Here is a 26,677-nt window from a genome sequence, read left to right as displayed (position 1 = left end):
ATTTTAGGTCCTGACAGCATCGGCACGCTGTCCTTCACCAGTGGAAGCACTGGCATCCCCAAGGGTGTTCGAGGACGCCATTACAGTCTCACGCATTTTTCCCTTGGATGGGCAACCGCTTCCTACTCACTGAAACTTCCAAGTTCACAATGCTAAGCGGGATCGCCCACGATCCCATCCAACGTGATAGTACGTACTATATTTTCAAGCAGATACATCCGTTGATGAGGTTAACGTTACAGTTTTCACGCCCCTCTTCTTGGGTGCAGAGCTTCATGTACCCACCGCGGAAGACATCGGTACACCCGGCCGTCTCGCAGAATGGATGGACGACAGCAAGGTTACAGTCACGCACCTAACCCCTGCCATGGGTCAGCTACTCTCTGCACAAGCAACGCGCCAGATCCCATCCCTACAGAACGCATTCTTCGTCGGTGACGTCCTAACCAAGCGCGATTGCCTCCGCCTCCAAGCTCTCGCCCCAAATGTGCAGATCATCAATATGTACGGCACAACAGAGACGCAACGCGCTGTATCTTACTTCGCGATTCCACCCTTATCCGTGGACGCGACTTTCCTCGCCACTCAGAAGGACATCATGCCAGCTGGAGAGGGCATGATTGACGTGCAGCTCCTTGTTGTCAATCGCAGTGACAGAAATGTCCCTTGCGCAGTGGGAGAGGTCGGAGAGATTTATGTGCGATCTGGAGGCTTAGCGGAGGGATACCTCGATACCGAAGCTACCGCCGAGAAGTTCGTTAGCAATTGGTTCTCTCCTTCCACTTTACCCTGGAGGGACACAATTTTACACCCACCTCAGGGCCTCGCTGGGCCCGAGTCACGTCATTGGAAGGGCATCCGTGACCGGATGTACCGTTCGGGCGATCTTGGTCGATATCTCCCTGATGGACGCGTTGAGTGTACAGGGCGTGCAGATGACCAAGTCAAGATCCGTGGTTTCAGGATTGAGCTTGGGGAGATCGATACGTTGATGAGCCAGCACCCGCTTGTGCGAGAAAACGTCACACTCGTGCGGAGAGACAAGGACGAGGAAAAGATCCTTGTCAGTTACTTCGTGCCTTTGCAAAGTTCGAATCTGGATGGATTTGCCAGCGAGCTCACAGAGGATGACGAAGAGGTTGATGGCAAGAGTCCAAAGTATAGACGGCTCATCAAGGATATTAGAGAGCACCTCAAAAAGAAACTGCCTAGTTACAGCATACCATCATGTAGGATTGATCGTTGCCTTGCTCCACTTCCTTTACTTAGCTCTCTTTCTACAGTGTTCGTTCCGCTGCATCGTATGCCCCTCAACCCTAATGGCAAAATAGACAAACCCGCACTTCCCTTCCCCGATACGGCACATGCCCACGCTGTGCACTCCGAACCCAAAAAGACTGTTAACAGGCGCACAGCGAGCCCCACCGAACAAACCATGCGCACTATCTGGGCTAGTATCCTCCCGAACGCGCCCACGCCTATCCCCCTCGACGAAAGCTTTTTTGACCTGGGCGGTCACTCCATCCTTGCCACGCGTCTCATTTTCGAGATCCGCAAAATCTTCGTTGTCGAAGCTCCACTTGGCCTTATCTTCGACCAGCCAACTATCACGGGCCTCGCTTGTGCGCTAGATGCGCTTCGTGATCCGGACTTTGGTATCGCTTACGCGGACGCTGAGACGCGCCCTGCGACGCCTGTCAAGGCGTCCGTGAAATTGAATCCTGCTATTCAGTACGGACAGGACTATGAGACGCTCGTTCAACGCTTGCAACCCTCGTACTCGCCGATATCTGAGGACTTCAAGTCGGGTGCTGTAACTGTGTTCTTGACGGGTTCTACTGGTTATCTCGGGGCTTTTGTGTTACGCGATCTCCTCCAGCGCCTTGATAGGGTTCGGAAGGTCATTTGTCTCGTACGCGCGCCCAGCGTCGAACAAGGTGTGGCGCGCCTTAGAGAAGGGTCCAATGATCGAGGCGTTTGGGATGAGCAGTGGTTCACCTCGGGTAGACTGGAGGTGGTGGTTGGAGACCTTGGCCTTGATTTGTTCGGTATGGGCGATGAAGTCTGGTCACGAGTCGCTGCTGAGGCGGACGTCATCTTGCACAATGGTGCCCTGGTGAGCTACTCTACCTTTTCGCATGCATGCGATGATATCTAACGATGTGTTGCGCAGGTGCATTGGGTGTACCCGTACGAGAGGCTTCGTGCACCGAACGTGATCGGTACCTTGACTGCTGTGGAACTTGCCTCGACGAAAAAGCAAAAGCTGCTTGTTTTCGTTTCATCCACATCGGCGATCGACACCGAGCACTATGTGCGGTTGTCCGACTCTCTGGCACAGTCTCAAGACTCGCGGGGAGGTATTCCGGAAGATGATGACCTGGATGGTGCAAAAGTGGGTCTCAAGTCCGGCTATGGGCAGAGCAAGTGGGTGTCGGAGAAGCTGCTCTTTGAAGCTGGTAGGAGGGGCTTACGGGGCCATATCGTGCGGCCCGGTTATATTGTTGGCGACTCTCACACTGCAGGTATGAAACTCCTCTTCTGTGAGATGTTGACAGATTGATTGCGGCGCCCCATAGTGACCAACACCGACGACTTTATTTGGCGCATGGTCAAGGGATGCGTCCAGCTCGGCCTTGTCCCAGATATCAACAACACCGTGAACATGGTGCCTGTGGATCATGTTGCTCGTTGCACTGCCCTCGCTGCCGTGGAGCCCCTGCCAAATGCTGCGCAAAGCGTACTGCACATCACTGCGGTGCCTCCTCCGACATTCAACAACATCCTCTCGTCATTGGCCGAGTATGGGTTCCCTACACAGCAATGCGAGTATCTCATATGGCGTCGCAAGCTGGAGCAGCACGTCATGGAGGCCCAAGATAACGCTCTTTTCCCCCTCCTCCATTTCGTTCTCGATGACTTACCGACGAGTACGAAAGCTCCCGAGCTTGACGCCACTAACACTATGGCGTTGTTGCACTCCCAAGGGCAGCAGTGCACGTTCACTGTTTCAGATCAGCTGATGGGAAGGTACCTTGCGTGGTTAGTCGGAGCGGGATTCTTGCCAGCGCCGTCTTCGTCAGCACCAAACAAGATATTGCCGCAGTTAGCTAATGGTGCCGTCATCAAAGCTGCAGGCCGGAGTGGTGCTTAAGTGGCAGGTTGGATATGCAATTTATTCACGCTGTTTTTGGTGTTTTCGTGTGAAGAACGACGAGAAAGATAGTCGTATTGCCTCCTTCGAGTCGTTCTGCGATGAAAGTTGTAAGACGCGACATTCACAAGTCGGCATCTGGTGAGCACATGATTGGTCGTTTGCCTACCCGTGGTCCGTGGATGAACCTTTGGGCTAAACCTTTGCAAGATATGAAGACAAGACTAGATGTAGATATATTGATGGGGGGCTGAGTGTTTGATGTTGTCTCTTGCTTCGGAACTTGGGGTCGCGCATCGACAACGAAGGCCTTGCTTGCAGCTGTAAAGCATAATTGTTCCTATGCGGTATCGTTACCTGCGCGTTCCAGGAAAGGTGCTATGCTGGACCTTGAAGTTGGCAAGGAATACCAGAGATCTGGATAAACAAGTTTTTTATACTAGGCAAGACAATTGGAAAGTGCCTATTTCATCGTTCCTAGTCCTCTTTCTCACTTCCGACACTAGGGTGTGTTTGGCACCGATATTGCAATAATTCAGGTGTTGGATTATGCACACACGGTGTATCGCTATGATGGGCCATGATAAGTTTGTTTGAGTAAGTTTTAGACTGAGTACGGTTTGCAAGAGCTCTGAGTACTATTGTGCAGTCATGCTTCCAATGCGGTATACGACAAGGTTAGCATATTACCGCGGACTCGGACAAGACGCTTAAATCTTCGAGGGTGATGGATGACGAGAAAGACATCACCCTTAAAAAAGATAGGTATTTGTGATCGTATCTACGATTCAGTTCAGACCTCTTGTAGCTAATCACTGATTCATGATAGATCAGGTGAGATCGGACGCAGATGTCCAACTCAGTGCTCTAGAGGTGCGGTACTGGACTTAAACGTACACCTTACCACCACAGCCCGGTGCAAATTGCAGCAAGCGAATCAACCGTCGGAAGCTTTGCTGGCAGGGGTTCGGCATATGGTGGAGCAAGAAACTTAAACAAGCAAGGTGACTATTCCCCACAGTGGTGCTTGTGATCGTCTCCACATGACCTCGGTGAACAAACAACGATGTGCATCTGACATGCCACCGCACATTGAGCGGTTCTTGGAATGCATATGAAAGCTGTCGTGCGCGAGTGTCGGTAACATGTGCTCGGCAGTTGGAAGGCTAGACCGTGTAGAAAAGCCCATCAACCGGTTATCTATAGCCTGTAGTATATATTGTCAAGGGGAGACAAGCTAGATGGGCGCTGATTATCGAAAGGAATTTACTAAAATAAGCGGCTATGTCTAAAGATAGTGCATATGTCATGTGCATGATCGATCACTTGGCGCTTCCTTTATAAGCTTGTTTTAACGTTTGTGACTCCCTGAGGCACCCGTCAATGTTGTGACTTAGCTAATTGCCCGCATCTCACGCCAAAAGGTTAACTAACCACTGCGTTGGATCGGCTACGGGGGGTTACAGGCTATTGAGGAACAAGATCGCTTAATAAGTTGGTCAATTTTCCATTGCCTATGTACTCAGGTCTTTCATCCATTCACCGATTCAAATTCTAATGCCTTGCCAATCATCCTCTTAATCTTGCTTCCCTAACTTCTGCTTCAACGCGAAGCGTCCAGTCCATCGATCTTCGCCATCAACTCACTCACATACAGTCGTTCTTACATTTACATTTACATTTTTTTTATCTACGTCGTCCCCCATCCTAATTCGAATCCGCGACCGCTGCCCAACTTGCGCAACAATTATATCCGCAACTCCATACCGACTAACCTTGATCTGAATTTTCTGGTTCATTTCATAGATGAAAGAGCTTGCAGTCGTGGAAAACCAAGCAACGGAGAAGTATCTGCGGATAGCATCAATCTCCATTGCATTATATGAGTAAGGTTTTTTTCCAGCCACGGTACCGTGGTCATGACCGATTTTCTTTAGTTATATCATCACCCTCCCTGCAGAATGGCGGTTTTACCGAAGCCAATCGTCACTTTTTCGTCTCCGGTATGTACATACGGGTATTCGCGTGCCACCACTGACAACCGCAATCCGACAGCCTTGCCTGCATCTTATTCATTCTCATACGGTACGTTTGTCCTCGTCCCGTCGTGCGACTTTTTCGCTGACTTTTATGAAGCTACGGTAGTATCATGGTCATGATACTCAGTAATTACGGAGTCTTCTCCACTGGTTTCACACAAGAAACGTGTAAACATTACTATATGGTTGCGCCTGTCTTCAAAGGTCTGTCCTATCGACGTTCACCTACCAATACTCTATTCACACATGTTGTAGTTATGCAGACTATGATATCACAAGTCATCCTAGGTGTCAGGTATGTCCTGTGGGCAGCCGGCTCTACATAATTTTACGTCATACAGGACATTCAATATTGCAAGGAGGGATAGGCGGATAGGAATTACACTAGTGGTGCTATACTTCGTCTCAATTTCGGTGGGTTGTTACGACTCCTGTGTAACATCTCTCTTATCTAGTTTAGCTGGAGTGGTTCACCAATATGTTCAACCGGATACGTGAGCTCTGGCCCATATTTTGATCTCGAGTTCATGTTGACATCAGAACCAATAGCTGTCGTTGTTAGTGTAAGTCAATGTTCCTCGTAACATGATTCACGCAAACAGCGTAGTTTTTAGGGAAAGTAAGTGGTGCTTCTACCAATTTGTTCAAAATCTCATGAACCATAGTTGCACTCCAGGAAATTCTGGTAAAATACTGTCGGCATGGTTCTACTACACCGTTTCGATGTTGTATGACCTCGCAGTATTGACCATCTCCACCGTATATCTTCTGCGCTACAATCCTCTCAGCAACAGGTGCGTGCACCTATCCTCTTCCTCAACGATTAGAGTTGCTGACCTATTGCTAGACTGGAACAGCTGGTACGGGTGTAAGTCCCTCGATACTCTCAAAATGATGCAGAGTCGCTCATCTTGCTCAGCCTGATCTATGACGGCATTGGATATTTCGTCGTGCTGACAGGTGGGTATGCTCTACTTGTGCTTGGCACACACCACTGAGCAGTATTTCATCAGGATCGAACATATTAAACATCGTCCTTTATCATACATCCAATATCCAGACCCAGGTACGGCTTATATACCATGATTCATGGAAGCTTAGTGCGCTTATGTTGATCTCATCCTATTAGGCCGCAGGGTAGGTTTTGCAATGTCCATCACAGGATTGCTCACAGGGAACCACTAGGGCATCAATAGGTTTTGCTGTAATATGGATCATGAGCCAACGGATTCTCATCCATCTGCGAGGTGCGCACCACTCCAGAATTTTACTGCTCTTACGCTGATGTTCACTCGTTCCGTTGCTCCTCCGCCCCCATTACATACACAGAGCTCTCAGAAGCAGAGAACCGACGTTTGGACAACATAGTCGCCGCGCGTTCCCCACAAAATGCTCGAGACGTGGTGTCCGCTATCCGTTCTCCGCTCAGCCCCAAAAATCATATTGATCCTGAATTTGGACTCAGATCGTTCGATGGTGTGCGCACTGATGACATGGAACTTGACATATGTACATGTGTCAAGCCCTTGGTGACGTTGGACCACACGGATGAATGTGGGGTTTCTAGTTCATGGGATAATCCGATGGAAAATTGAATCTGGGCGTGGATGTGCAACTTCGCTGTTAATATGTGTAACGCTATCTGCAGTGATATATCATTCTAGGCAACATATACATGTCATGTAATATGCAAGCACTAGACTGATTTACTTGTTTTGAAGAAATGGACATATGCATGCTACCCGTTTTGTACAAGTAGAAGGAAACACTCTTCGATGCCGCCGCTGCGAGGAATGAAATAACGACCCTTTGACAAGTTGCGAGAGGCGGATTGCAGAAACACGTTTGATTTCACCTGGAAGGATAACACACCCACGAAGACCGAGACACTATCCGAACAAACTGAAGAGAACAACGGTTTGTGGAAGTTATAGGAATGATGCATTCCGCCTGACGTTCACTGGTTCCGGAGGAAAATAAACTGAAAGCTTTGTGAGTCATTACGCATTTGTAAGGAGATACGCGGCTAGGCACCGAGTTGAGCCATGATGGTCTTCCGGGTCGGTGTCAATAGTCGTTTTTTCGTTACAGAAGTAGATGAAAATTCGCCAGACTCCTACCTTGTTGGCGTAAGGGATGCTGCTTATGCTGAGCGACAGTATTTGATCATCAGTGAATATATGTCCTTCAGCCCTGAGTTCCGTCAACGAGCAGTCATCGCTGCATGTGCCAGCATGCGCGGGTACGGTGTGGCCCGGGGGATGGCGGGAGTTATTCTGTTGGGCCACAGGGTGAATGGAACACCTTGGCAGATCGGAGGAAATCATGTGTACGAGTTTGCGCAGTGACCAGTCAGGATAATATATATGGGTTCATTGAGGGCTGTAAGAATGTCAAGTACTATTATGAGCAGGAAGAGGCAACGAGACGCGCCAGACCCCCGCCCTTCATCAACTTTAGACTCGTGGGATCCAATGTTGGTGAGGGTACGGTCGCACGGTAATATTGGGAAATTTTTCTACGTGTCCAGATATATAGTAGATATAAATCTATCTCAGATTCGAACGTTTTGAACGTTCTAGGCTACGTGTGGGCAGGATTGGATATCTGACAGTGTGTGTTCCTCGTAGAAAGTAAGACCGTACCTTTAGGGCGAAGCCATGAGACTCTAATGCTTCGCGGCGACAGTAGTACGAGTGACTTTTGGAGAGTAATCAAGTTGCACTATGAATTAGAGCCCAGGCCAAAACGAAGGAGTGCTTACATCAGCAAATTCATGCAGGGGGTGTACCTCAACTTGCTCATTGAACTTGAACATGACCAGGACATGCAATTGAATGAATATTGCGACGTCTTATTGGCCTTCACGAACATTTTACCGAATATTTCCGATCTAGGGACGACTTTGGATTGCCTGCTAGGGCTTTCTATTTACCTGCTGACTCGGAGCATCATGTTGAATCAATTTCAAAGAGTAGATATGGTACAAAGTCGCGATGCCTTTAAATTTCTCCATCAACGGTCTTGCTTCCTTTCTCCGTCGAAATCGAATTTCCGTCCGGGTCATACGTACCGTGCCTAGTCGCAGAAGAAGCTCTGCGTCATCAACTTGCTCGGACACGGCTCTGAGCTGTATACCTTCTCCCCCGCCTCTATCTATCAAGGCTAGAACGGCAGAACCACCTGACACAGCTACTACACCGGAATAAACGCGCCTTTCATCTATTAAATGGAACGGAATTTGGCTTTAGATAGCTCAACCTCGGAAAAATATTTTCGAATAGCATCCATATCTATCGCGTTTTACGAGTGAGCATTGTCTTTCTTTCTTTTGTTGGGTTGAAGTCTCCAAATGATCACTGTGTTCTGAACAACATCTACGTTCAGTTATATCATCACACTCCCTGCAGAATGGCGGTTTTACCGAAGTCAACCGTCAATTTTCCGTATCAGGTACTTATAGATACACGAATATTCGACATTCACATATCATTGTTGACAAATCTCTATCAGCCTTGCCTGCGTTTTGTTTGTTCTCATACGGTATGTTCTATCCACATTCTGACACGTAATTATTCTCTTTCGCTTACATTTAATGCAGCTATGTCAGTGCCCTGGTCATGATATTCAGCAATTATGGATACTTCGCCACCGGCTTTAGCCAACAAACGTGTCAACATTACTATCTCACGACGCCTGCCTTCAAAGGTTTGTCCTATCGGTGCTCACCTACCAGGATTATATTGACCACGTTGTAGTTATGCAATCTATGGTATCACAGTTTATCCTAGGTGTTAGGTATGTCTTATCGATTTTTCATGGGTGCACAGACTTAAACACCCCGTAGGACATTCAATATCGCAAGGAGAGATAGGAGGATAGGAATTGCACTGTTACTGCTATACCTCATCTCCATTTCGGTAGGCCTTTGCCACAAGAACATCATCTTCTTTCTTATATGTGTAAGGTGGAATGGTTCACTGATCTATATCACCGGATCCGTAAGCTCTGGCCTATATTACGACCCTTGATTCGCATTGACCTTCAGAACCAACAGCTGTCGTTGTTAATGTACGTCAGTGTTCCTCACAATGAGATCTCACAAACATCGTACCTTTTCTAGGGAAAGTAAGTGGTTCCTTGACCAGTGTATTTTCCAGATCCTCATGAACCATAGCTGCACCCCGGTAGATTCTGGTAAGACATTATCTGCGTGGCTCTACTACCTCGCTGTGATGTTGTATGACCTCGTGATGTTGACGGTTTCCACCACGCATCTTCTGCGTTATAATCCTCTGAGCAGCAGGTGCGCCTTTTCTCTTCTTTGTCTTTAGATTCGCTAAACTCTTCTTGTTAGAGTAGGTCGATTAGTACGAGTGTAAGTCCCACACTACTGGTAGAGTTGATGCGTGCCGCTCATCATCTTTAGCCTGATTTATGATGGTATTGGATATTTTATCGTGCTATCAGGCAAGTATGCTCTGCCTGTGACGATCACCCCCTAAAATTTCCTTAGCGGCAAACCTATTGAACCTCATTCTTTATCATACGACCGATTCGGAGACTCAAGTACGTGGGCTTTTTCCCCTATCGCTATAGAAGTTCATAACAATTATGTTACCTCGTTCCTATTACCAGTTGGCGGGGTAAGTTTCGCATCGTCTGGTATCAAGGAGATTCAGACCGCTCAGAATGCTTCACTAGGGCATCACTGGGTTATGCTGTAACATGGATTATGAGCCAACGGATCCTCATAAATATACGAGGTGCGCACTGCTCCAGAGCTTGACTGCTCTTCCGCTGACACCTGCAATTTTCATTCCGTTCACCTCGCAAAGAAATGTCAGAGCCAGACCCTCGACGCCTAGAAACTGTGGTCGTCGCGCGTCCCACACACAGCAGTGCGCGGAAGAACGTGGTGTCCGGTCTCCGCTCACAGTTCGAATCTAAAAGCCACTCTAAAAGTCCCATCGATCCAGAGTCCCCGCCCACATCATCTCGTAATGGACATCCCGACGACGTGGAACTTGATATACGTGTATGCGTCGAGCGTTCGGTGAAGGTGGACTATGGTTATGAGCATTCGGATTCGTGGGATAAGCCGGCGGTGAAATGAACTTGGAGGCACCAGCGCCTATCAAGTCATCCATATACCCGTGTTCAGTACTACTAGTATTGTCCCAAGTGCCGTGTTCGCGCAGGTCTGAAATGTTGGATATAGGATAGGGAATCAAGAACTAGACAGTGCAGTTTCAACGATTGAGTTACACTCAAGGAGTTAGCCAACGTGTCACTTTTGAGTGATATCGCTGTATGATACCACCAGGGTGCTGTCCACGTAACCTTCAACTTAAAGCTACATGTAGCTTATAAGGGGATACAGAGGATTACCATCACAAACGACAGTAATCGCTACGAGACTCGTAGGGAGTTGGTGGGAAGGGGGGAAAAGAAAAGATACCACTGACGTGATCAGCATTGAGCAATGCACGGGCCCTATAGATAATATACCCGCGGCCAAATCCCCAAGTCTCTTCCTCAGTCTCAGCTACCCCCACGCGCCGCTCGCCCCAAGATTCACTGTAGAATGTGCATGTCATGCAATGAGCGTTACAACATCGTGCGTGTCCCACATCGTGGAACTCGCGATCAGCCTAGGTGTACTATAATGAACGAGTCGAGTGGCGGAGACTCGGGGCCAGGTACTCTTCCCAGTGGAAGTTGAGACCCCCCACGCACGCAAAATGATCCACAGCTCAACGTACGCAGGCATAGCGCCTATGTGGTTACAACAGGCTGCGAAGTGAGTAGGCCCAGAGAACGACTCGGGTGTTTTCAAGCCTATGCGTAGGTCTGTGACTAAAGCAGGCGACGATGCTCTTTTTGTAGCTATTTGTGTGAGTACGAAACGCACCGAACTGTTGCTATCGCTGAATTGTTCGATTTCGGACCAAATTCGCAGGACTGTGATAGAACCACGGCTCCACTCTCCAGTCGGCGGGGGAGGTGAAGGATCTTGGCGTGCGCTACTATTAGGTGTTTTCTCACTCATGAACTTTCATGAGAAATGAGAAGTGTTCTAGTGTCTCCATCCTTTATATATACGTATAGTCTTGCTGATTTGATGTCCCGAGTTGCTTCGCGCAGATGGATGCACTGGTGGTCGGATAGTAGATAGCCGCTTAGGACTGATATGTTCCCATGTTTTGACATAGTTCCCCGCATTGGCCAATCGTGGATTTGATAGGTACAAATGAGGAGTGCAATAGAGGCCGCATCTTCCTTGTGCGGCACTGCATAAGGCAGCCATATCCTTCGCTAGGAGTGTGGGTGAATGCTCGCAGGTTTAAGCGGTAGCAGAAATTTGTTTGCGAGTACAGCCTAGTCTGCCATGGCAGACCATCCGATTTGGATGGCCAAATTTCCATCATTTCCTTGACAGCATTTCCTCATTCCTTTGCAGCGCGTTTGCACGTGTGGTGGGAAGGGATTTGTGGCATCTGGCTGCTTCATTGTATGCGCATTTGTTCCCCTTGATGCTGTGGCCATCACGATGGTGGCCGGGCACACATGCAATCTCGACATGGTGAGGGTGTGACGCAGTTAGAAATTCTTCGGTTGTCGTAAAACAAGAAGTCGTGAAATGTCACGGTCAACCGCAACAGTTCACATGTAAGGTGTGTTTCTTGGTGATTGCTCCAAGAGGCTCGGGACACCTGCTTACATAAGTTGGCCCAAGCCCGTGTTCATCGCAGTCACGGACCACGGTATCACTTTGCACTGCCAACATCATTGCGAAGGACTTTGCAAGAAGGTTTTACTAAGTCCGATTGATGGACCTTGTCCACGCTTTCCCCTTTCTAATATTGCCTACTCCAGTGTCTTTAATTGGCAGTCTTGGTACCTAGAAAAGCACTACTAATATGTGGATTTTCTATTCATAAGTTCGCCTCCCAAGTTCCCTGCGGTCTAAAGCGAAGTATCTGTGTCATTTATTTATCTATCAGTTAACCGATTGGATACTCATCGACCTCCTTAATACGCTATCACCCTGCTGTCAACTTCCGCGGAGCTACCGTATAAAATCACCCCAGGCGCCACGAGACTGGATCTCATATTTTAAATGGATTCGCGTGCGGTTGTAGACAGCGAAACCTCGGATAAGTATTTGCGAATTGCGTCCATCTCCATTGCATTGTACGAGTGAGTCTTTCTTTCATTTGTCGAGTGACGGACCCATAGTAAGTCACTGTGTTATGATTATTCTGAACGATATCTACCTTCAGTTATGTGATCACACTTCCCGCAGAATGGCGGTTTTACAGAAGTCAATCCTCAATTTTTCATCTCAGGTAGGTACACATGGCTAGCTACGTTCCACTATTGACAACCACGTTCTCCATCAGTACTGCCTGCGTCTTATTCATCCTCATACGGTATACCTTTCCCCGTTCCATCATGAAAATAATTTTGCTTATATTAATGATACAGCTATGTCAGTATCGTAGTCATGCTAGTCAGCAATTACGGAGACTTCGCCACCAACTTCACCCAAGAAACTTGTCAACATTACTACATGATAGCGCCTATCTTCAAAGGTATGTCCTGCCGATGTTCACCTGCCAGGACTTTATTGATCATGCTGTAGTTTTACAAACGATGGTATCGCAAGTCATCCTTGGGGTCAGGTATGACATGTTGAATTTTTGTGTCGCCAGCTGTACAGAATTTTACACCGTCAGGACATGGAATATTTCAAGGAGAAACAGGCGGGTCGGAATTACTCTAGCGCTGTTATTCTTCACCTCAATTACGGTGTGTTCCTAACGCACAAGCCTCATCCGTAACTCACCCGGTTTAGCTGGAGTGGTTCACCAATATGTTTGACCGGATCCGTAAGCTCTGGTCAATATTTTGATCTCGGTTCGCATTGACCGTTTGAGCTAACAGCCGTTGTTGTTGATGTACGTCGGCGTTCCTCGTGACAAGATCTAACGCGAACAAGCGTCCTGTTTCTAGGGAAAGTAAGTGGTACCTTTCACTAGTGTGGGTTGTTTAAATCCTCTTGAACCGTAGCTGTACCCCAGGGAATTCTGGAAAAACATTGTCCGCCTGGCTTTACTACGTCATTGCGATGATGTACGATCTCATGATATTGGCGATTTCCACCACGCATCTTTTGCAATACGATATTCTCAGCAGCAGGTACATATCTTCTTTCTTCTATACTTTCAGAGTTGCTGAACTACTGTTAGGCTAGAACGAGTAGTACGGGTGTAAGTCCCTCACTGCTCAATGACATGGCGTTGCTGATTGTACTCAGCCTGATATTTGATGGCATTGGATATATGGTTGTGCTGACAGGCAAGTAAGTTCTGTTTGTACCAACCACCCTTCTAATGCTCCCTCAGGGTCGAATATATTGAACATAGTACTGTATCGCGAATCTAATATCCAAACTCAGGTAATTATATCTAATTTCCGTATGCCGTGGAAACTTATTGCGATGTCCGTCCGCTTCTATGATTAGTCGGCAGGGTAAGTTCTTTATCATGTATCGAGAAGCAGACTGCTCAAAATACACCATCAGGGCATCAGTAGGTTATGCTGTAACATGGATCATGAGCCAACGAATTCTCATTCATTTACGAGGTGCGCAGCGCCCCAGCGTTCCTTTCTTCTGCTGACGTTCACAATTTCCACTCCTTCCGTTGCGCCCGCCCCGTACACATCGCACAAAAAGAAATGCAAGAAGTCCCACGTATGGAAAGTGTGGTGCTCGCACGTCCCGCACAAAGTGCGAGGAACGTGATCACCGGTTTTCGCTCTAAAAGCGATGCTGACTTCGTGACATCGCCGCGTAATACGCACACCAACAATGGCGTAGAGCTCGACATACGCGTACACGTCGAGCGCTCGGTGGTCGTAGACTACACGAATGGATCCGAGCATTCGAATCCTTGGGATAAAGTGGCAAGATGAATCTGGAGGGTCGCTAACAGCGTCTATACCTATCAAGTGATACTAGGTGATGCACCGCTATTTATATATATACCGTACCTGCTGTGCCCATATAATTTTCAAGTTAGTGTTTATGTACTAGTACATCCATCCTCGGCATGCAACCATGCAACCACTGACAGTCTTTGACAGTGACGTAATCGCGTGATGGGTACTGATTGTATATAAGCTATAAAACCGGGAGCCTGAGCAGCGGAGGGACTTGGGGGAAGCGCTGATACATAGGAAACGGAAGAACATAGATAATAAACTTCCTTCGCCATGCACGAATTAATGAGTACAGATTATATCATAGGAAAACAGGCTGAAACAGGGAAAACCATCGGGCGCAGTGCACCGCCTACTTGCGACATGTAACCTAGCTTGAGTAATGTCGGTGATCTGCATCTATGACCTGTGCTGTTTGACATCTATGTAAGATGACGTGTCTCCAGCCTCGGTAAGAAACCTATTCAAGTTGACTTGACTTGATGGGATGGGATAGTTGCGATATGAGGTACAAAGCTATGAAGACCGAACGTCGACAACAATTTGACAACGGGGATCAAAGCCACAGTGGAATGCTGTCCAATATTGGTCTGACATGTAAGATATGTCTAAAGTGCGAGACCCCAACTTCGACAAGTAAAATATTGACCTGATGCAGGGAAGTATGTAGTCGTGGTATTGGGTATAAGGCTATGGAGACACAACGCAATTTGAGCGCGAGGATGAGCTACAGTTGAATTAAAATTACGAAGAGCAATGCTCGTCGTGAGATATAATAGGAAGGACAACAGAGAAGCACAAAAAAACTAAACTATCGTTTAGCAGACGTGATCAACGATGTACCGTGTGGTTGGGACCTCAGTCTCTTGGCAATCCAGCTCAGCCCCCACGCACCAGCCCGCCCTAAGATCCACTGTGCGATGCGCATGCCTGGTACGAGCCCTATCACATCACGCATGTCCCACACGTCGCGATGATACGTGATCTGTCCTTGCTCATTGAAGCTTAGACGCGTGATGACGTGAAGCTGTAGGTGCAGTGGCGATGGAACCGCGAATGGCGTGCCGGGAACTGGGAGCGAGGGGGTGGTAGAGACTAGCGAGAGCTCATGTACAGCTTCAGTTGCAGGTGTAGACTCGGACGTGCGCAAGGAGAGCGACTTGGGCATCTTGAAACCCATGTGCAAGTCCGGGAAGAGTAAGATGTTGAGCGTGTGCTCGACGATGCTCCTTTTGTGGCCGTCTGTGAGGATCGTGAGAAGGCTGTTATGGAAGTAGAGACAAGGAGACGGACCAAAGCTCTCGCTCTCGCTAAATTCTTCAATTTCTGACCAGATCCGTAGGACACGAAACCAAGGGTCTGAGCTGACGGAATCTTTGATGAGGACTCGGGGCAGGAGTGCGCCTAGTATCTGGGATGGCTTTGGAATGTCGACTATAGAAAATTGGCGCACGAGGGCATGAATATCTGCAATGAGGGTGCGGGACGTGGCAGTTATCAGGGGATTTTCGTAACTTTCGGTAGAATCAGCATTACAGTAAACAAGAAAATGACGGTATCCTTACACTGGAGACAAAACGTGAGCGAAAGCAAGGAAATATCAAACAATCTACTGACCTGCACGAGTCTCGTAGAAGAGCTCAGCTGTATCCAGAAAGCTCGTGGACGGGAAATTATCGTATACAAAGTCGCAAACTTGATATGTGAGGGGGTTACATGTCACCATAGACAGTTCTGAATGTTTTGGGTTGACTGGTTGCGGCTCAGACATAATTCCCGATGTACTGGGTGTGCTTGACGTAGGGAAAGGGATGGTGGACGTCATGTCAAACGATGGCTAAAAGGATATGGATACAGACGCAGATACACTGCTCGTCGTCGTGGTGGACCACGACGAGCGGGAGGTGGGGTGGCACGCCGGTATCCGACTGGAAGGATCATTGCCATTTTCGGCCACCTTTGCTAGCCAACTTCATAGTAAATTCGAAATTGCTCAGACTTTTTGCACTCCGTCACGCACCCCCTCCACTGTTCGTTGTGAAGCTACAGAAGCTACGATTCCTGTAAGAGAGTCTTGAACATTGACTTCTGGGATGGCATTGGCATGACAGTGGAAGTCCGAAGGATCTTCCAGGATTTCCAGGGTCTTGCCAAGTCGCCATCATGTTCGATAAGTCTAACGCGACGATCTAGAATCTTGAACGCCAAAACAGTACCTCAACGGGCGTCGATGGGCGTCGATCAGGGACAAAAAGGTATGCCGTTATGAATTTCATTGATGCACGGCGACCGGTGATCCACTAAAGTCTACTAGAGTTCTGCAGGATAGGACTTAAAACGCGTAGTGCGGTGCAATGCTCTTGGTTCGCACCCATGCATCCAACAACAACTTGACGACATCGTTAGGAAGTGGTTCACTCTCGCTAGCAAAATATAGTATGATCAATAAGGTTTGTCACCATCAAAGATTACCCTTCAGATTATTCTCGAGTCAGTCAACACTACTGGCACCAATAATAATGCCATCACCGGGCTGCAACCCGACGTGATATTCAAGTTGAAGCCAACGATTCGCAGCTTCGGGAATGGGAATCCCCTGCTTACCCAAATTCCTTGCCGTTCAGAGTTCAAATCATCCGGGAAAGTTAAGCACTCGTCGCTTAAAAATCACGAGAGACCTTCGTTGTGCAGTTTACTGATGGTTCGAAGTGTATCTTCAATCGGAACGCTCCTGTGCAGATAGAACAGATGGAAAAAAAGTGTTTTGATATCTGTTTCCCCAGCAACTCCATAGAAATTTCGAGCCCCACCCGAATTTTATCCGTCACATGGCCCTCTGGCACACAAGACCCTACACATGACGACAAATCTGAGAGGCCTCTCAAACGAGTTTGCAGTGAAAACACACTGTATCCACTTTCAGATCAAGTTTAGTTTTGATGATCTGATCTGCGATGAAATTAATGAGCGATGAAGATTTTGGAGACCTCGCTCTTATACCTCTTCTGACGTCCCGCCTCCATATATACGAGCAGTGTCAATTTGTCTGTGGCCATGGCTGGTGAACGCGTCCTTGGTCTTTTGTGCGTCTTCATGGACTAAATAGACCGATCTGAGCAGCTCCTAGGCTAAGAGTGCGACTGATTAGCAAGTAGTCGACACATAGGACATTCAGACCAACACAAAGAACCGGAATTCGAGTCGACACGGTTATGGAAGTTAAGCATGATGAGCTTTATGGACCGACGTCACATCATGACCATTTGGACCATCACGTTCACTTGCTTATCAATATTAGCTCGGGAATAAGTATTCGGTGGGTGGGATTGAAGGTAAATATTTCCAACTTCCTGTGGCATTAACTTGAAATCAACTTGATATGACTTGGATGCTCTTTTGTGACGTTATTGACCGTTGAGCTGGCTCGGATGACCGCGACGAAAACGAGTGCGCGAATTTACTAGCCTCTGTTCGGTAGATACGTGTGAGTGCTGATATAGACACTCAGTTGAAAGGTCGCAAACTTCAGAGACCTTGGAGCTAGCGAGTCTCAGCGCTCCCGCCAAGTTGGGTCATTGGACCTCGCTATTGTCGCCATTCCTACGGCAATCCACCATCACTGTGCTGGGATCTAGTAATCCGCTCGCCTTCCGCCGTTGCGACGAGTTGTAGAAGAACATGCATTACAGAGCTGCGTAGGCTATGTGATAGCTATTGTTTTTTATTGTCGAATGTAGCTCGAATATCCATGGCACCCTCAAGTCCATATGTCCAAGCTGCCAACATGGGCTGCTGTGGTGCTGTTCCCGTTTCCTATCTCATTTTTGCGCTTGTGGTAAGCACTTGCAGGAAATTGTTCACTCTACTCCAATCAGCCTCAAATTGTGCTAACGGCGACGGCGCGGCATAATTCCTGTCGTAGAAGCCCACAGTGATCAACTTGGGCATCAATTTGTGCAGTTGACAGGCCACGGCGAAGGGATCTACGATTGGAGATATCCCACAAAAGCCCGTGGATATTCTCGCTCGGGTTGGTATTAGAGAGTGGTGCACTGTTGACATCGACTGGACATGCACTAAAGGGCATTTTAATACAACGTAAGAGTGGGCAATGATGCATGAGGTGGAAGAGTCCTATGAAGGTAAGAGATGGCGGGATCAACCAACAAGCCGCGCTTCCAAACAAGAAATATTCGAGTTGAGACCAGGATTGCACCATTGTCTTGAGTGAGGTATCATCGATGACCGAAGTGCAGATTCAATCGAGGTCCAAGTACTTTAGGTGACTAAAGGACAGCATTGGGGCAACCACGTCAAAGCCAAGTGCAAATCTAGGATCAGCAAGAGCGTGTTCTTCTACGTGGCTGTAGATATCGAAGTCGAAGTCGAAATGAAGTTTCTCATGAGTAGGAGGGAAGCACTCCGAGACGGAGATAATGAGGCCTGGAATATTTATTGGATGCAAATCACTGTTATCGATGCGTAAAGTCACTGATCGGCAGGAGAGAAACCCGATATTTTTGAGACAGTGAGTGAGAACGAAAGGTGATGGTGTAATAATATTTACTTGTTCGAATTGGGAGGAAGATGTTGGAGTAGAATCGGAGTGTGCGTGGTTGATGTTGTACGTCCTCAGGTCGAGGGACAGGAACTTCAGTGACGATAAAGAAGCCAAGCGAAGCAGCGTTTGTGCATCAAGAACCCCTATGCCAGGTTGGAAAAGCTCCCGCAAGCCACACAGAGCTTCGTATATTGCATCTGAACTGTCTCAAGAATCACCACCATATTGACAGTGGAGTTTCCAAATGGATGGACAACGAGCTCCGAAGGAAGCCATCAAAGCAGATTTGGCAAACGATGGAGCTCTTGTAATAAAGCCCAGCCTCATTGGTGTGATGGTTGACCCAAAGAGGATGCGTAACAATGGAAAGAAACACGCTCGGTTATCCAACCAACGCAAACTATGAAGGTTCGGTAACAGCGGTGTAGGTGAAGGCGCAGAAATGAATGCTTGCACGACCCGATTGTCTATGCTGTCTAGATGGGTGGAGAAGACCGTCAAGGAGCGGATACGTTGTGTATATCGACCAACTGAATAAACCTGCACTCTCCATTTCAGAGAGGTCTTTTGAGCGTATGTTAAAATTTTGAATATTCAATATGACACGTGGATCTACAAATGTTCCACTCACCAACCGTCCTTGGATGTTTGTATTGGTGACACATTCAGGCAGGCATGCGATGGGCGGCTCGAACCTGTCTATGTTTTTCCAAAGGATATTAAGCGCAGGCTCCTTAAGTGTCCTACAAGTCCTTGCGAGAGATGCCAGCGTAGCACGAGAGCATATTGGTTGGCTAGAATTTCTGGGGATAAGAGACAGATTCATGATTGCGAAAGAAACTCCAATTTACGATATGCAAGGCTTTTGTACGTATGCAAAGCTAATGAATATTGAAAACACTGCGGGGACATCCAACCGGGTCACTGGCACGCCGACAATGACTATTGATACAGCTCCACATATGCAGAACGTAGACGTACGAGCAGACGGTGCTCAGAGGATGAGTGTGCGACCAGCGTAGTGAACGATTCGTATAACCCCGATGAAAAGTTTATATTTGATCAAACACCATTACGTACGCCAATGACATCAAAATATTAAAGTCAGTTCCCAACAATACTACTAGCCGCTTACATGTAACCAAATCTCAAAGACCAACTGGCTGAACTGCGACAGTGTCTCAAGGTGCCGTATGCCGCCCAACATTCCCGTTCCAAAGGATTCAAAGTATAAATTTTCCGACTTCAGCCCAGATGCTGATTAGACTGCATAAATTGGAAAGGCTGCAGCTGTCAATCGAGAGCTAGAGGTTATTTCGGCAGTTGTTATGGCCCATGAATGTTCTTGAAACTTGGATCAAAGAATATCCAGACGATGTTCTCTTAGAGAAATGGGTGTATGATACTTCGAAGCTGCGCGAGGTCTCATTCTTGCAGCCGGAAAAGCCATGAGTCGGTTTTATCTCGTTTCTAATAAAATATTGACGTACTAGCATATAGTTGCCAGTCCTCGACGCGGAAGTTAGTTCTGCGAAACACAAGCCAGTCAATGTCAATAATCATCACCCCGAGAAAAGAAAGAAGGCCCAGAAACTCGACACATATATCTGGTCGACCTTCGACGATGACCAATACTCTGCTGCTGGTGAAGACGAGAATTCTCGGAAAGGTTACCTTGCGCAGCGATACTAAGATGGTTTCGAGGCCTTATTGTCTGGCAAGTGATCCTACTGCCACCAGAATTTCGCGGTGCATTTCTAGCCACGGGTCGTGGATGTAATGTCACATGGGCATAGCTAAGAGCTCGGCAACGTATAGTGAAGCACGCTGCTAATGAGTATCACATTGACTGGTCGAGATTCTCAGACCAGCCTGAGCTGACCGCCCCCGTGAGTCACAGACCTCCATCCAAGTTGACAGCCGATGATGCGACGTCATCAACGACACCAATGGATGACGGGTGGGAGGTATGGGAGTCTGTAGAGTAGATTACAGTCAATTAGGTGAAATTCACCTACAAATTGACACAGATTACCCTGATTCCCGGAACCCTACAGCGGCGGCAGGCAAACCACCGCCCGCATAGCAAAAAGTGTGTCCAAAGGAAGGAGATGAGCGGTGCCGCGCAGATGGTTGACTGCCAAGTGCATGTCCACAGGGAGCGGTGCCACGGGTGCAGGTGGAGCTGGAGTTCACACAAGGTCACGCGAATTGCTTCCGCGGAACTAACCATTTCGTATGGTAGATAGTAGATGTACAATTCTAACAGGATGTGACTCAAAATGCGTAGTGCGATGCGACGCCTTTGGCTTGGCCCCATGCATCTTCCAGTAACGTGACGACATCGTCAGGAAGTGGCCCACCCTCGCTAGTAACAATGCGGTGTAGTCAGATAATGGCAGTCATGATCAAAGACAAGTTACCCACTTTTCCTTCAGATTATTTTCAAGTTGGTCAATGTTACTGGCACCAATAATAATGCCATCACCGGGCTGCAATCTGCTGTGATGTTGAAGCCAACGATTCGCGGCTTCTGAAAGAGGAACTCCCTGCTTGTCCTGATGTTCGAGGTCATCAACTTCGCGTCCCACGCAGCGCTTCTCAAAGACTCACGAGCATGACCTTCAATTCTCGCAGGATAGGGATAAGAAGCGAATATTTCGCGCGCAAAAGGCCTGCGATTGAAGACACGTTGGGATCCCATCTGCCAGTTTGCATGTCCGCTTCTGAAAGAATTTTCCCTGCAAGTAAACCACTCCTGTAGAAGTTGTCAAGCATCTAATACCACGAACGAGGAAACAACCTACGCTAGTGGGCTATATGCATAGAACCGTATTCCAAAGTGCCGGAGGCAGGGGAACAACCTAGCGCTGGGTTAAGACAGGAGTGAATACCCTATTAACAGCTCACTCTGTTTCAACTCTTCGTTCAAGTGCATTATAGAGTCCTTGATATACAGTGGGTCTGATCCATCCGTTGAAATCAGCTATGACAACCATCTCGGCCACCTGTTTACAAAGAAGGTACAATAAGATATACATGAAAAGGACAACCGAAAATTAGACAGACCTCCCAAGCGTCATAGTTCGAAACACCAAACTCCTCGCTGTCCAAAGTTGAATCAGCCCGGAAAGTCAAGCACTCGTCACTTTAAACTCACAAGAGGCCTTCGTCATACAGTTCATTGATAACACGAAGCGTATCTTCAATCGGAACGCTCCTGTCCGGTTTATGCAGATAGAATATTTTGATCTTCGTTTTCCCCAGCGCCTTCATAGAAATTTCGAGCGATGCCCGAATTCTGTCCGGCGCGAAGTCCCCGGGCGCAATTGGACAGACCCTATACATGGCGGCAAGTATGAGAGGCCTCTCAAATGAGTTGCAGCGAAAATACATACTTCGTATCCACTGTACATCCTTTCAGATCGAGTTGGCTGATGATCTGCGATGGCACTAATGAGCAACGATGAAAGTCTTGGAGACCCAGCTCTTACTTCCTCTGACGTCCCACCCCCGTATATACGAGCTGTGTCAATTTGTCTGTGGCCATGGCTGGCGAACACGTCTATGATCTTCTGTGCGTCTTCGACGGTGTTGACCCGTGCTCCAATGGACTGTGGACCAGGCATACCGAACTGACCAGCTCCCTTAAAGTGCAACTAATTAGCAGGTGATTGACACATTGAAGATTCGTACTGACATAAAGAAGAGGAATTCTCGTCAACATTATCAGTGAAACAAGAAGTATTGCGATCGTTAGGCACCCAGGATCCTTTTATGCAACATTGCTATAGGCCCCTGTTTCACCGAGCTGACAATTGCAATGATTACGGACAATACCTGAATCCCGATTGAGCGGAGATGCCATACCGATCAACAATTCCTATTGCTCAGCAAAACAGTCTCCTACCCACATTCGCTAGTTATGCCTGTATTCTGTATTAGCAAACCTCACCCCAGCACATCAACGGCTTCTACATGCAACCGCTCACTGACTCTCTTCTCCATCTTGCTCATCTGAGTCATCTCCTTCGGAGCCTTCCTGAGTCGGAGAAAATTTAAGCTAACACCACCGGAGTGTGATCCCCCCCCCATTTTCGCCGGCTTTTAGGTACTCCTCCACCGTCCTGCAAATCCCCTCCAGAGACGTGAACGGGCCATGATAACCCAATCCACCCTTTTCAGGCGGCAATCGAGCTCTGGAATCATCAAAAATGAGATGTACGGATGCGAGCGCGAACAACGATGGTTGCAGATTGGCGGTATCTCCGACAATGTCGGGTATAAAATGTGCAAGTGCGCGTCGCACAGGCGACGAAGACATCAACAGGAACGCGCGTGAGAGGTAAAGGACCTCCATGATTTGCGATATGAAAAGCATAAGGGTGGGTGACATCTCTGTGAACGTAGTTTCGGGAGCCAGTGTCGTCAATCCTATGTAGACATCGCCATATGTGATCGGCGGACCAGTATCTGTGATGGTAAATGCTTGTCCACCGAGGTCAGGGTTGGGTCCTCCTCTTGTAGTTTCAAGGAGACGTGCTTCATAGCAGAGGTGGGCCAGGGCGCAGTTTTCCACATATACGAAGGATTGCATGATATTAGCAACCCAGGTGGGGTTGTACTTGCGTACTAGGTAGGCACCGCATATTAGATCTCCACCGGGACCAAACACACCATTGCCAGGGCGAATACATCCCGTCCGCAGTGTCTTCTCGCCAGATCGAGATCCATCAGCGGCTCTCACCGCTCTCTCTCCAAGGACCTTAGAAGCAGCGTAGTTTGAGAAGAAATGGTCGTGATATTTGGGGATGAGGTTATCGTCGTCATTAATTACTTGGACAAAGTGCTTGGGATGTTTCTCCCAAGGCCATAGCCAAAAGCGAGAACGGCGGACAGAAATAGATCCAGATGAGGTATATATCAAGACCGTGACACCTATCGATTGCGCTGCGTTGATCACATTTTGAGTCCCTTCATGGTTGACTTTGGAAGAACGCGGAAGGAGAGCGAGATGACGCTCATAAAAGCGTATGTTGGCAGCGGTGTGAAAGACTGTGACCTCTGGCGCTGTCTCCGAAGGGTTGGAATCTGGCCACGGCGCCTGAAAAGCATCATCCACAGCCTTCGCGTGAGATATATCTACTTGGAAGAAGGCAACCTGCGCGGCCAAGCCGGTACGCAGATCTGAACGAGTCGGAGGGCGTATGTCGAGGATTCTGATCTTCTTTGGGTCTTCACCACGTTGCAAAAGTTGGATGATGATCCAGCCGCCCAAGAAGCCAGCCTATGCCCGAAACGTCAGTATTGACAACATCAGAGCGCTAATTCCAATGGGGCTATTTACACCAACTACGATATACCGACGTCCAGTATTTGTTGGAAGTATATCTTTTACAATTTTCGGGGAGCTGCTAAGCTTTTCAGCAGTTTCACGGACGACGTGCGGTGTGAACCGGTTGGGTGCGAACGCTGTGGCTTCCGACGGAAGTTGCGCCAACCCTTGGTCGTTGAAGCGGACATAGAAATATATGAGCAGCACGATCCCTGCCAACAGGCTGAGCAGGGATAACATCGCTGGTGGAGGGAAGTGTGTGAGACTTGCTCGAGAACGTTGGGAACCGCGCCCTCGTGTGCATGTCAGCTAAGAATGGCCTGGTTGCACGACGTTCGTGTCACTGACATGGCATGGCTCGTGAGAACTCTGAGTACTGAGTTACGAAATCGGGCTCTCAGTGACTTCCTAACACTTATGCTTTCGTCAGACACAGTAGGAGGACGATCCAGAATCCAGATGCCGGAGGATGACATGGCTATAATTACATTTGACTAGGTAACGCAGGAGTCGACACAACTTGGCATTACGGTTTCACTGCAATCTTTAAAGCGGTTCTGCTGTTCATTTTATCAAGTGCCTGCTGATATTCGTTGATCTTGAACACGTCAGTGACCTAGAAAACATTAATGTGGTCGGTCAAGTGTGGAGTACGGTTCACGCATACCATGCCCTTTACTTTCACTTTACCACTGTCAAGGTACGCTATGGCTCGAGGGAAACAATGAGTCTGAGCAAATGAACCAATGATCTGTTCAAGTTATAAGCAAGAAGCGAACAGTAACGATTATTCCACACACCTTGATTTCATCCCCAAATATCTTGGAAGGAGGCCAGTGGACACGAGCGCTATCAGAGTAGACACCGTAGATCATGAGAGTACCGCCCCGCCGGACGTAATTAATGGAGTCGTTCGCGACCTCTTCATTGCCAGTAGCCTCAACCTGTAACGAATAACTCAAATTGGACATAGGTATTCAGTCCTGCAATTCACTCACGACCACATCGAATCCATACGGATGGTTCCTCCTTAGTTGTTCCCACTGAGGTGCAGGATTTTCTCTATCAAGCTCAACATATGCGTCACCAGCCCCCAGATCCTGTGCAATCTGGGTTTTAATACCCTTGTTGGCAGCAATCACAACTTTGGCGGCACCATTCAGTTTGAGCAGTTGTGCGAGAATCAGCCCGGTGGGGCCAGCACCGATTACCAAGGCATCAATACCTACAGGTGCATTGAGCTTATCCATCCCGTGAATGGCGCAAGCAGCAGGCTCGACAAGTGTTGCTTCTTCATCGGTGAGGTGCTCGATCTTGTAAGTTTTCTTAGCCTCGCTGCACAAATGAGCAAACATGTAAGAAGTGCGGGTTCAGTAGTGGTGATACGTACAATACAACATATTCAGCAAATCCTCCTGCCATTGTAGCTCCTTTACCGTTGAAGTTCTCACATAGTAGAGACTGTCCCCGTCTACAATAGAAACATTTATCGCACTGTAAAAATATCAAGTTATGCGCTCAGTGTAGTGGAAAATTGGATTTACTGTAACCCCTGGGTCTGCAACGCATCGGTCACCTTCAGCGAACCCTGTGACGTTACTGCCAACTTCAGCAACCGTCCCAATTACTTCGTGACCAGGGATTAGCTATGATCGGAAGATCAGTCTCAAAATACGCTTAAATTTACTGTTGCGAACACTCACAGGAAACCTCGCGATGAATTCTCCCTCATGCAAATGCCCGTCGGTTCCACACATACCTGTGGATAGTTAAATCCATGTATGGGTATCTGTGGGAGCCGCGGATAGAGCTTACCACAACATGAGACTGAAACAATCAATATTAAAGCCACTGTTAACCAACTACCAGAAGTGCGCACCCTTGATCAAGAGCTCATCGTCTTTGATGGTAGGAATTGGTACAGATTGCGTGCTGAATTGCCGCGGCTGATGTAAATGAAATGAGAGGGAATGATCATGATAACATGAAACTCACAGCCTCGTAGTAGACAGCGTTCATGGTAGCCATAAGTTTTCCTGCGAAGAGGGGTTTCGCCAAATATCAACGATAGAAAGCCTTCGGGTGAGGAGGTTACAGTGGAAGATGGATGGATCAGCCTGGGAGATATGTTTCATGCCCTTCGTCTCAAACCTTTTGTACTGTATAATATTATATAACAGAAGCTCAGATCGGTCAGGCAGGAAGGTCACCTGAGTAATTTCGTCCATCTCGGGTTGTAATACAGTAGATTCGGCCCGCCCGGATGTGAATCCATACACTTGCTCGAGACAAGCTTGAGAAACTAGTACGACACAAGTCGCACGTAAGTCGATGATGCAGCAATGTACTCTTGACGAGGAACTACAGTGTCAGCCACGTAGCGCCCTCCGATGGCTTCGCAACCAGCCTGAGTTCGCAGCCTGAACTGGGAACCTGCCACTGGTGTCATCCCCAAAGCTTGGCCAGCATCCCGCAAGGAAACGATAGATGAGGCAGGTGGGGGTGAACATTTAAAGGACAGTAAAGCCGTGGGTCCAGTATCGATCGTTCTAGAGCATACCCTCAGCATTGTTCTGAGT

General features: G+C 47.9%; 9 protein-coding genes across 9 annotated transcripts; 5 read left to right on the top strand and 4 right to left on the bottom strand.

Moving 5' to 3' along the window:
* Nucleotides 1-107: 107 nt before the first annotated feature.
* On the top strand, nucleotides 108-3,154 carry BJ212DRAFT_1569055 (uncharacterized protein; the record flags this gene model as incomplete). The annotated part of the gene is made up of 11 exons (XM_041342018.1): nucleotides 108-189; nucleotides 243-1,229; nucleotides 1,284-1,375; nucleotides 1,397-1,567; nucleotides 1,601-1,708; nucleotides 1,733-1,756; nucleotides 1,796-1,858; nucleotides 1,880-1,907; nucleotides 1,938-2,116; nucleotides 2,174-2,525; nucleotides 2,580-3,154. 11 exons carry the CDS (start codon nucleotides 108-110, stop codon nucleotides 3,152-3,154), a joined length of 2,661 nt encoding a protein of 886 aa, XP_041192392.1.
* Nucleotides 3,155-4,960: 1,806 nt separating this feature from the next.
* Nucleotides 4,961-6,788, top strand: BJ212DRAFT_1300399 (uncharacterized protein; the record flags this gene model as incomplete). Its single annotated transcript, XM_041332979.1, has 14 exons — nucleotides 4,961-5,040; nucleotides 5,092-5,157; nucleotides 5,210-5,239; nucleotides 5,321-5,397; nucleotides 5,449-5,488; nucleotides 5,535-5,607; nucleotides 5,649-5,756; nucleotides 5,808-5,812; nucleotides 5,859-5,987; nucleotides 6,041-6,061; nucleotides 6,113-6,153; nucleotides 6,207-6,259; nucleotides 6,356-6,440; nucleotides 6,523-6,788. The coding sequence occupies 14 exons, from the start codon at nucleotides 4,961-4,963 to the stop codon at nucleotides 6,786-6,788; spliced, it is 1,074 nt and encodes a 357-aa protein (XP_041192391.1).
* Nucleotides 6,789-8,016: 1,228 nt separating this feature from the next.
* On the top strand, nucleotides 8,017-10,441 carry BJ212DRAFT_267589 (uncharacterized protein). The gene is made up of 16 exons (XM_041342790.1): nucleotides 8,017-8,502; nucleotides 8,581-8,646; nucleotides 8,707-8,736; nucleotides 8,795-8,901; nucleotides 8,952-8,991; nucleotides 9,041-9,113; nucleotides 9,161-9,194; nucleotides 9,251-9,264; nucleotides 9,317-9,321; nucleotides 9,371-9,499; nucleotides 9,551-9,571; nucleotides 9,623-9,663; nucleotides 9,710-9,762; nucleotides 9,832-9,839; nucleotides 9,898-9,959; nucleotides 10,032-10,441. Exons 1-16 carry the CDS (start codon nucleotides 8,423-8,425, stop codon nucleotides 10,307-10,309), a joined length of 1,041 nt encoding a protein of 346 aa, XP_041192390.1. The 5' UTR covers nucleotides 8,017-8,422; the 3' UTR covers nucleotides 10,310-10,441.
* Nucleotides 10,442-11,974: 1,533 nt separating this feature from the next.
* BJ212DRAFT_267346 (uncharacterized protein) lies at nucleotides 11,975-14,230 on the top strand. The gene is made up of 16 exons (XM_041342789.1): nucleotides 11,975-12,396; nucleotides 12,480-12,545; nucleotides 12,600-12,629; nucleotides 12,685-12,791; nucleotides 12,842-12,881; nucleotides 12,936-13,008; nucleotides 13,055-13,088; nucleotides 13,144-13,157; nucleotides 13,213-13,217; nucleotides 13,270-13,398; nucleotides 13,449-13,469; nucleotides 13,517-13,557; nucleotides 13,605-13,624; nucleotides 13,724-13,731; nucleotides 13,784-13,845; nucleotides 13,937-14,230. Exons 1-16 carry the CDS (start codon nucleotides 12,317-12,319, stop codon nucleotides 14,173-14,175), a joined length of 969 nt encoding a protein of 322 aa, XP_041192389.1. The 5' UTR covers nucleotides 11,975-12,316; the 3' UTR covers nucleotides 14,176-14,230.
* Nucleotides 14,231-15,013: 783 nt separating this feature from the next.
* BJ212DRAFT_1481771 (uncharacterized protein) lies at nucleotides 15,014-16,027 on the bottom strand (the record flags this gene model as incomplete). Its single annotated transcript, XM_041340315.1, has 3 exons — nucleotides 15,014-15,444; nucleotides 15,496-15,762; nucleotides 15,820-16,027. The coding sequence occupies 3 exons, from the start codon at nucleotides 16,025-16,027 to the stop codon at nucleotides 15,014-15,016; spliced, it is 906 nt and encodes a 301-aa protein (XP_041192388.1).
* Nucleotides 16,028-17,950: 1,923 nt separating this feature from the next.
* On the top strand, nucleotides 17,951-19,285 carry BJ212DRAFT_1508039 (uncharacterized protein; the record flags this gene model as incomplete). The annotated part of the gene is made up of 6 exons (XM_041341630.1): nucleotides 17,951-18,037; nucleotides 18,170-18,300; nucleotides 18,326-18,344; nucleotides 18,485-18,684; nucleotides 18,839-18,887; nucleotides 18,996-19,285. 6 exons carry the CDS (start codon nucleotides 17,951-17,953, stop codon nucleotides 19,167-19,169), a joined length of 660 nt encoding a protein of 219 aa, XP_041192387.1. The 3' UTR covers nucleotides 19,170-19,285.
* Nucleotides 19,286-21,040: 1,755 nt separating this feature from the next.
* On the bottom strand, nucleotides 21,041-22,490 carry BJ212DRAFT_1273582 (NADP-dependent oxidoreductase domain-containing protein; the record flags this gene model as incomplete). Its single annotated transcript, XM_041331100.1, has 10 exons — nucleotides 21,041-21,131; nucleotides 21,191-21,321; nucleotides 21,386-21,521; nucleotides 21,571-21,627; nucleotides 21,674-21,771; nucleotides 21,833-21,869; nucleotides 21,924-22,103; nucleotides 22,162-22,205; nucleotides 22,258-22,410; nucleotides 22,464-22,490. 10 exons carry the CDS (start codon nucleotides 22,488-22,490, stop codon nucleotides 21,041-21,043), a joined length of 954 nt encoding a protein of 317 aa, XP_041192386.1.
* Nucleotides 22,491-22,587: 97 nt separating this feature from the next.
* Nucleotides 22,588-24,505, bottom strand: BJ212DRAFT_266881 (3-beta hydroxysteroid dehydrogenase/isomerase family-domain-containing protein). Its single transcript, XM_041342788.1, has 4 exons — nucleotides 24,111-24,505; nucleotides 22,760-24,050; nucleotides 22,678-22,692; nucleotides 22,588-22,603 (listed from the first exon to the last, which is right to left on the bottom strand). The coding sequence occupies exons 1-2, from the start codon at nucleotides 24,336-24,338 to the stop codon at nucleotides 22,827-22,829; spliced, it is 1,452 nt and encodes a 483-aa protein (XP_041192385.1). The 5' UTR covers nucleotides 24,339-24,505; the 3' UTR covers nucleotides 22,588-22,603; nucleotides 22,678-22,692; nucleotides 22,760-22,826.
* Nucleotides 24,506-24,624: 119 nt separating this feature from the next.
* BJ212DRAFT_1481768 (chaperonin 10-like protein) lies at nucleotides 24,625-26,117 on the bottom strand (the record flags this gene model as incomplete). The annotated part of the gene is made up of 10 exons (XM_041340314.1): nucleotides 24,625-24,714; nucleotides 24,766-24,849; nucleotides 24,899-25,042; nucleotides 25,097-25,433; nucleotides 25,489-25,592; nucleotides 25,643-25,744; nucleotides 25,802-25,857; nucleotides 25,914-25,925; nucleotides 25,978-26,044; nucleotides 26,094-26,117. The coding sequence occupies 10 exons, from the start codon at nucleotides 26,115-26,117 to the stop codon at nucleotides 24,625-24,627; spliced, it is 1,020 nt and encodes a 339-aa protein (XP_041192384.1).
* Nucleotides 26,118-26,677: the final 560 nt, after the last annotated feature.

Source organism: Suillus subaureus, assembly GCF_016647635.1.
Source record: "Suillus subaureus strain MN1 chromosome Unknown BJ212scaffold_19, whole genome shotgun sequence".
Lineage (NCBI taxonomy): Eukaryota > Fungi > Basidiomycota > Agaricomycetes > Boletales > Suillaceae > Suillus > Suillus subaureus.
This window is presented reverse-complemented; position numbering and strand designations above follow the sequence as displayed.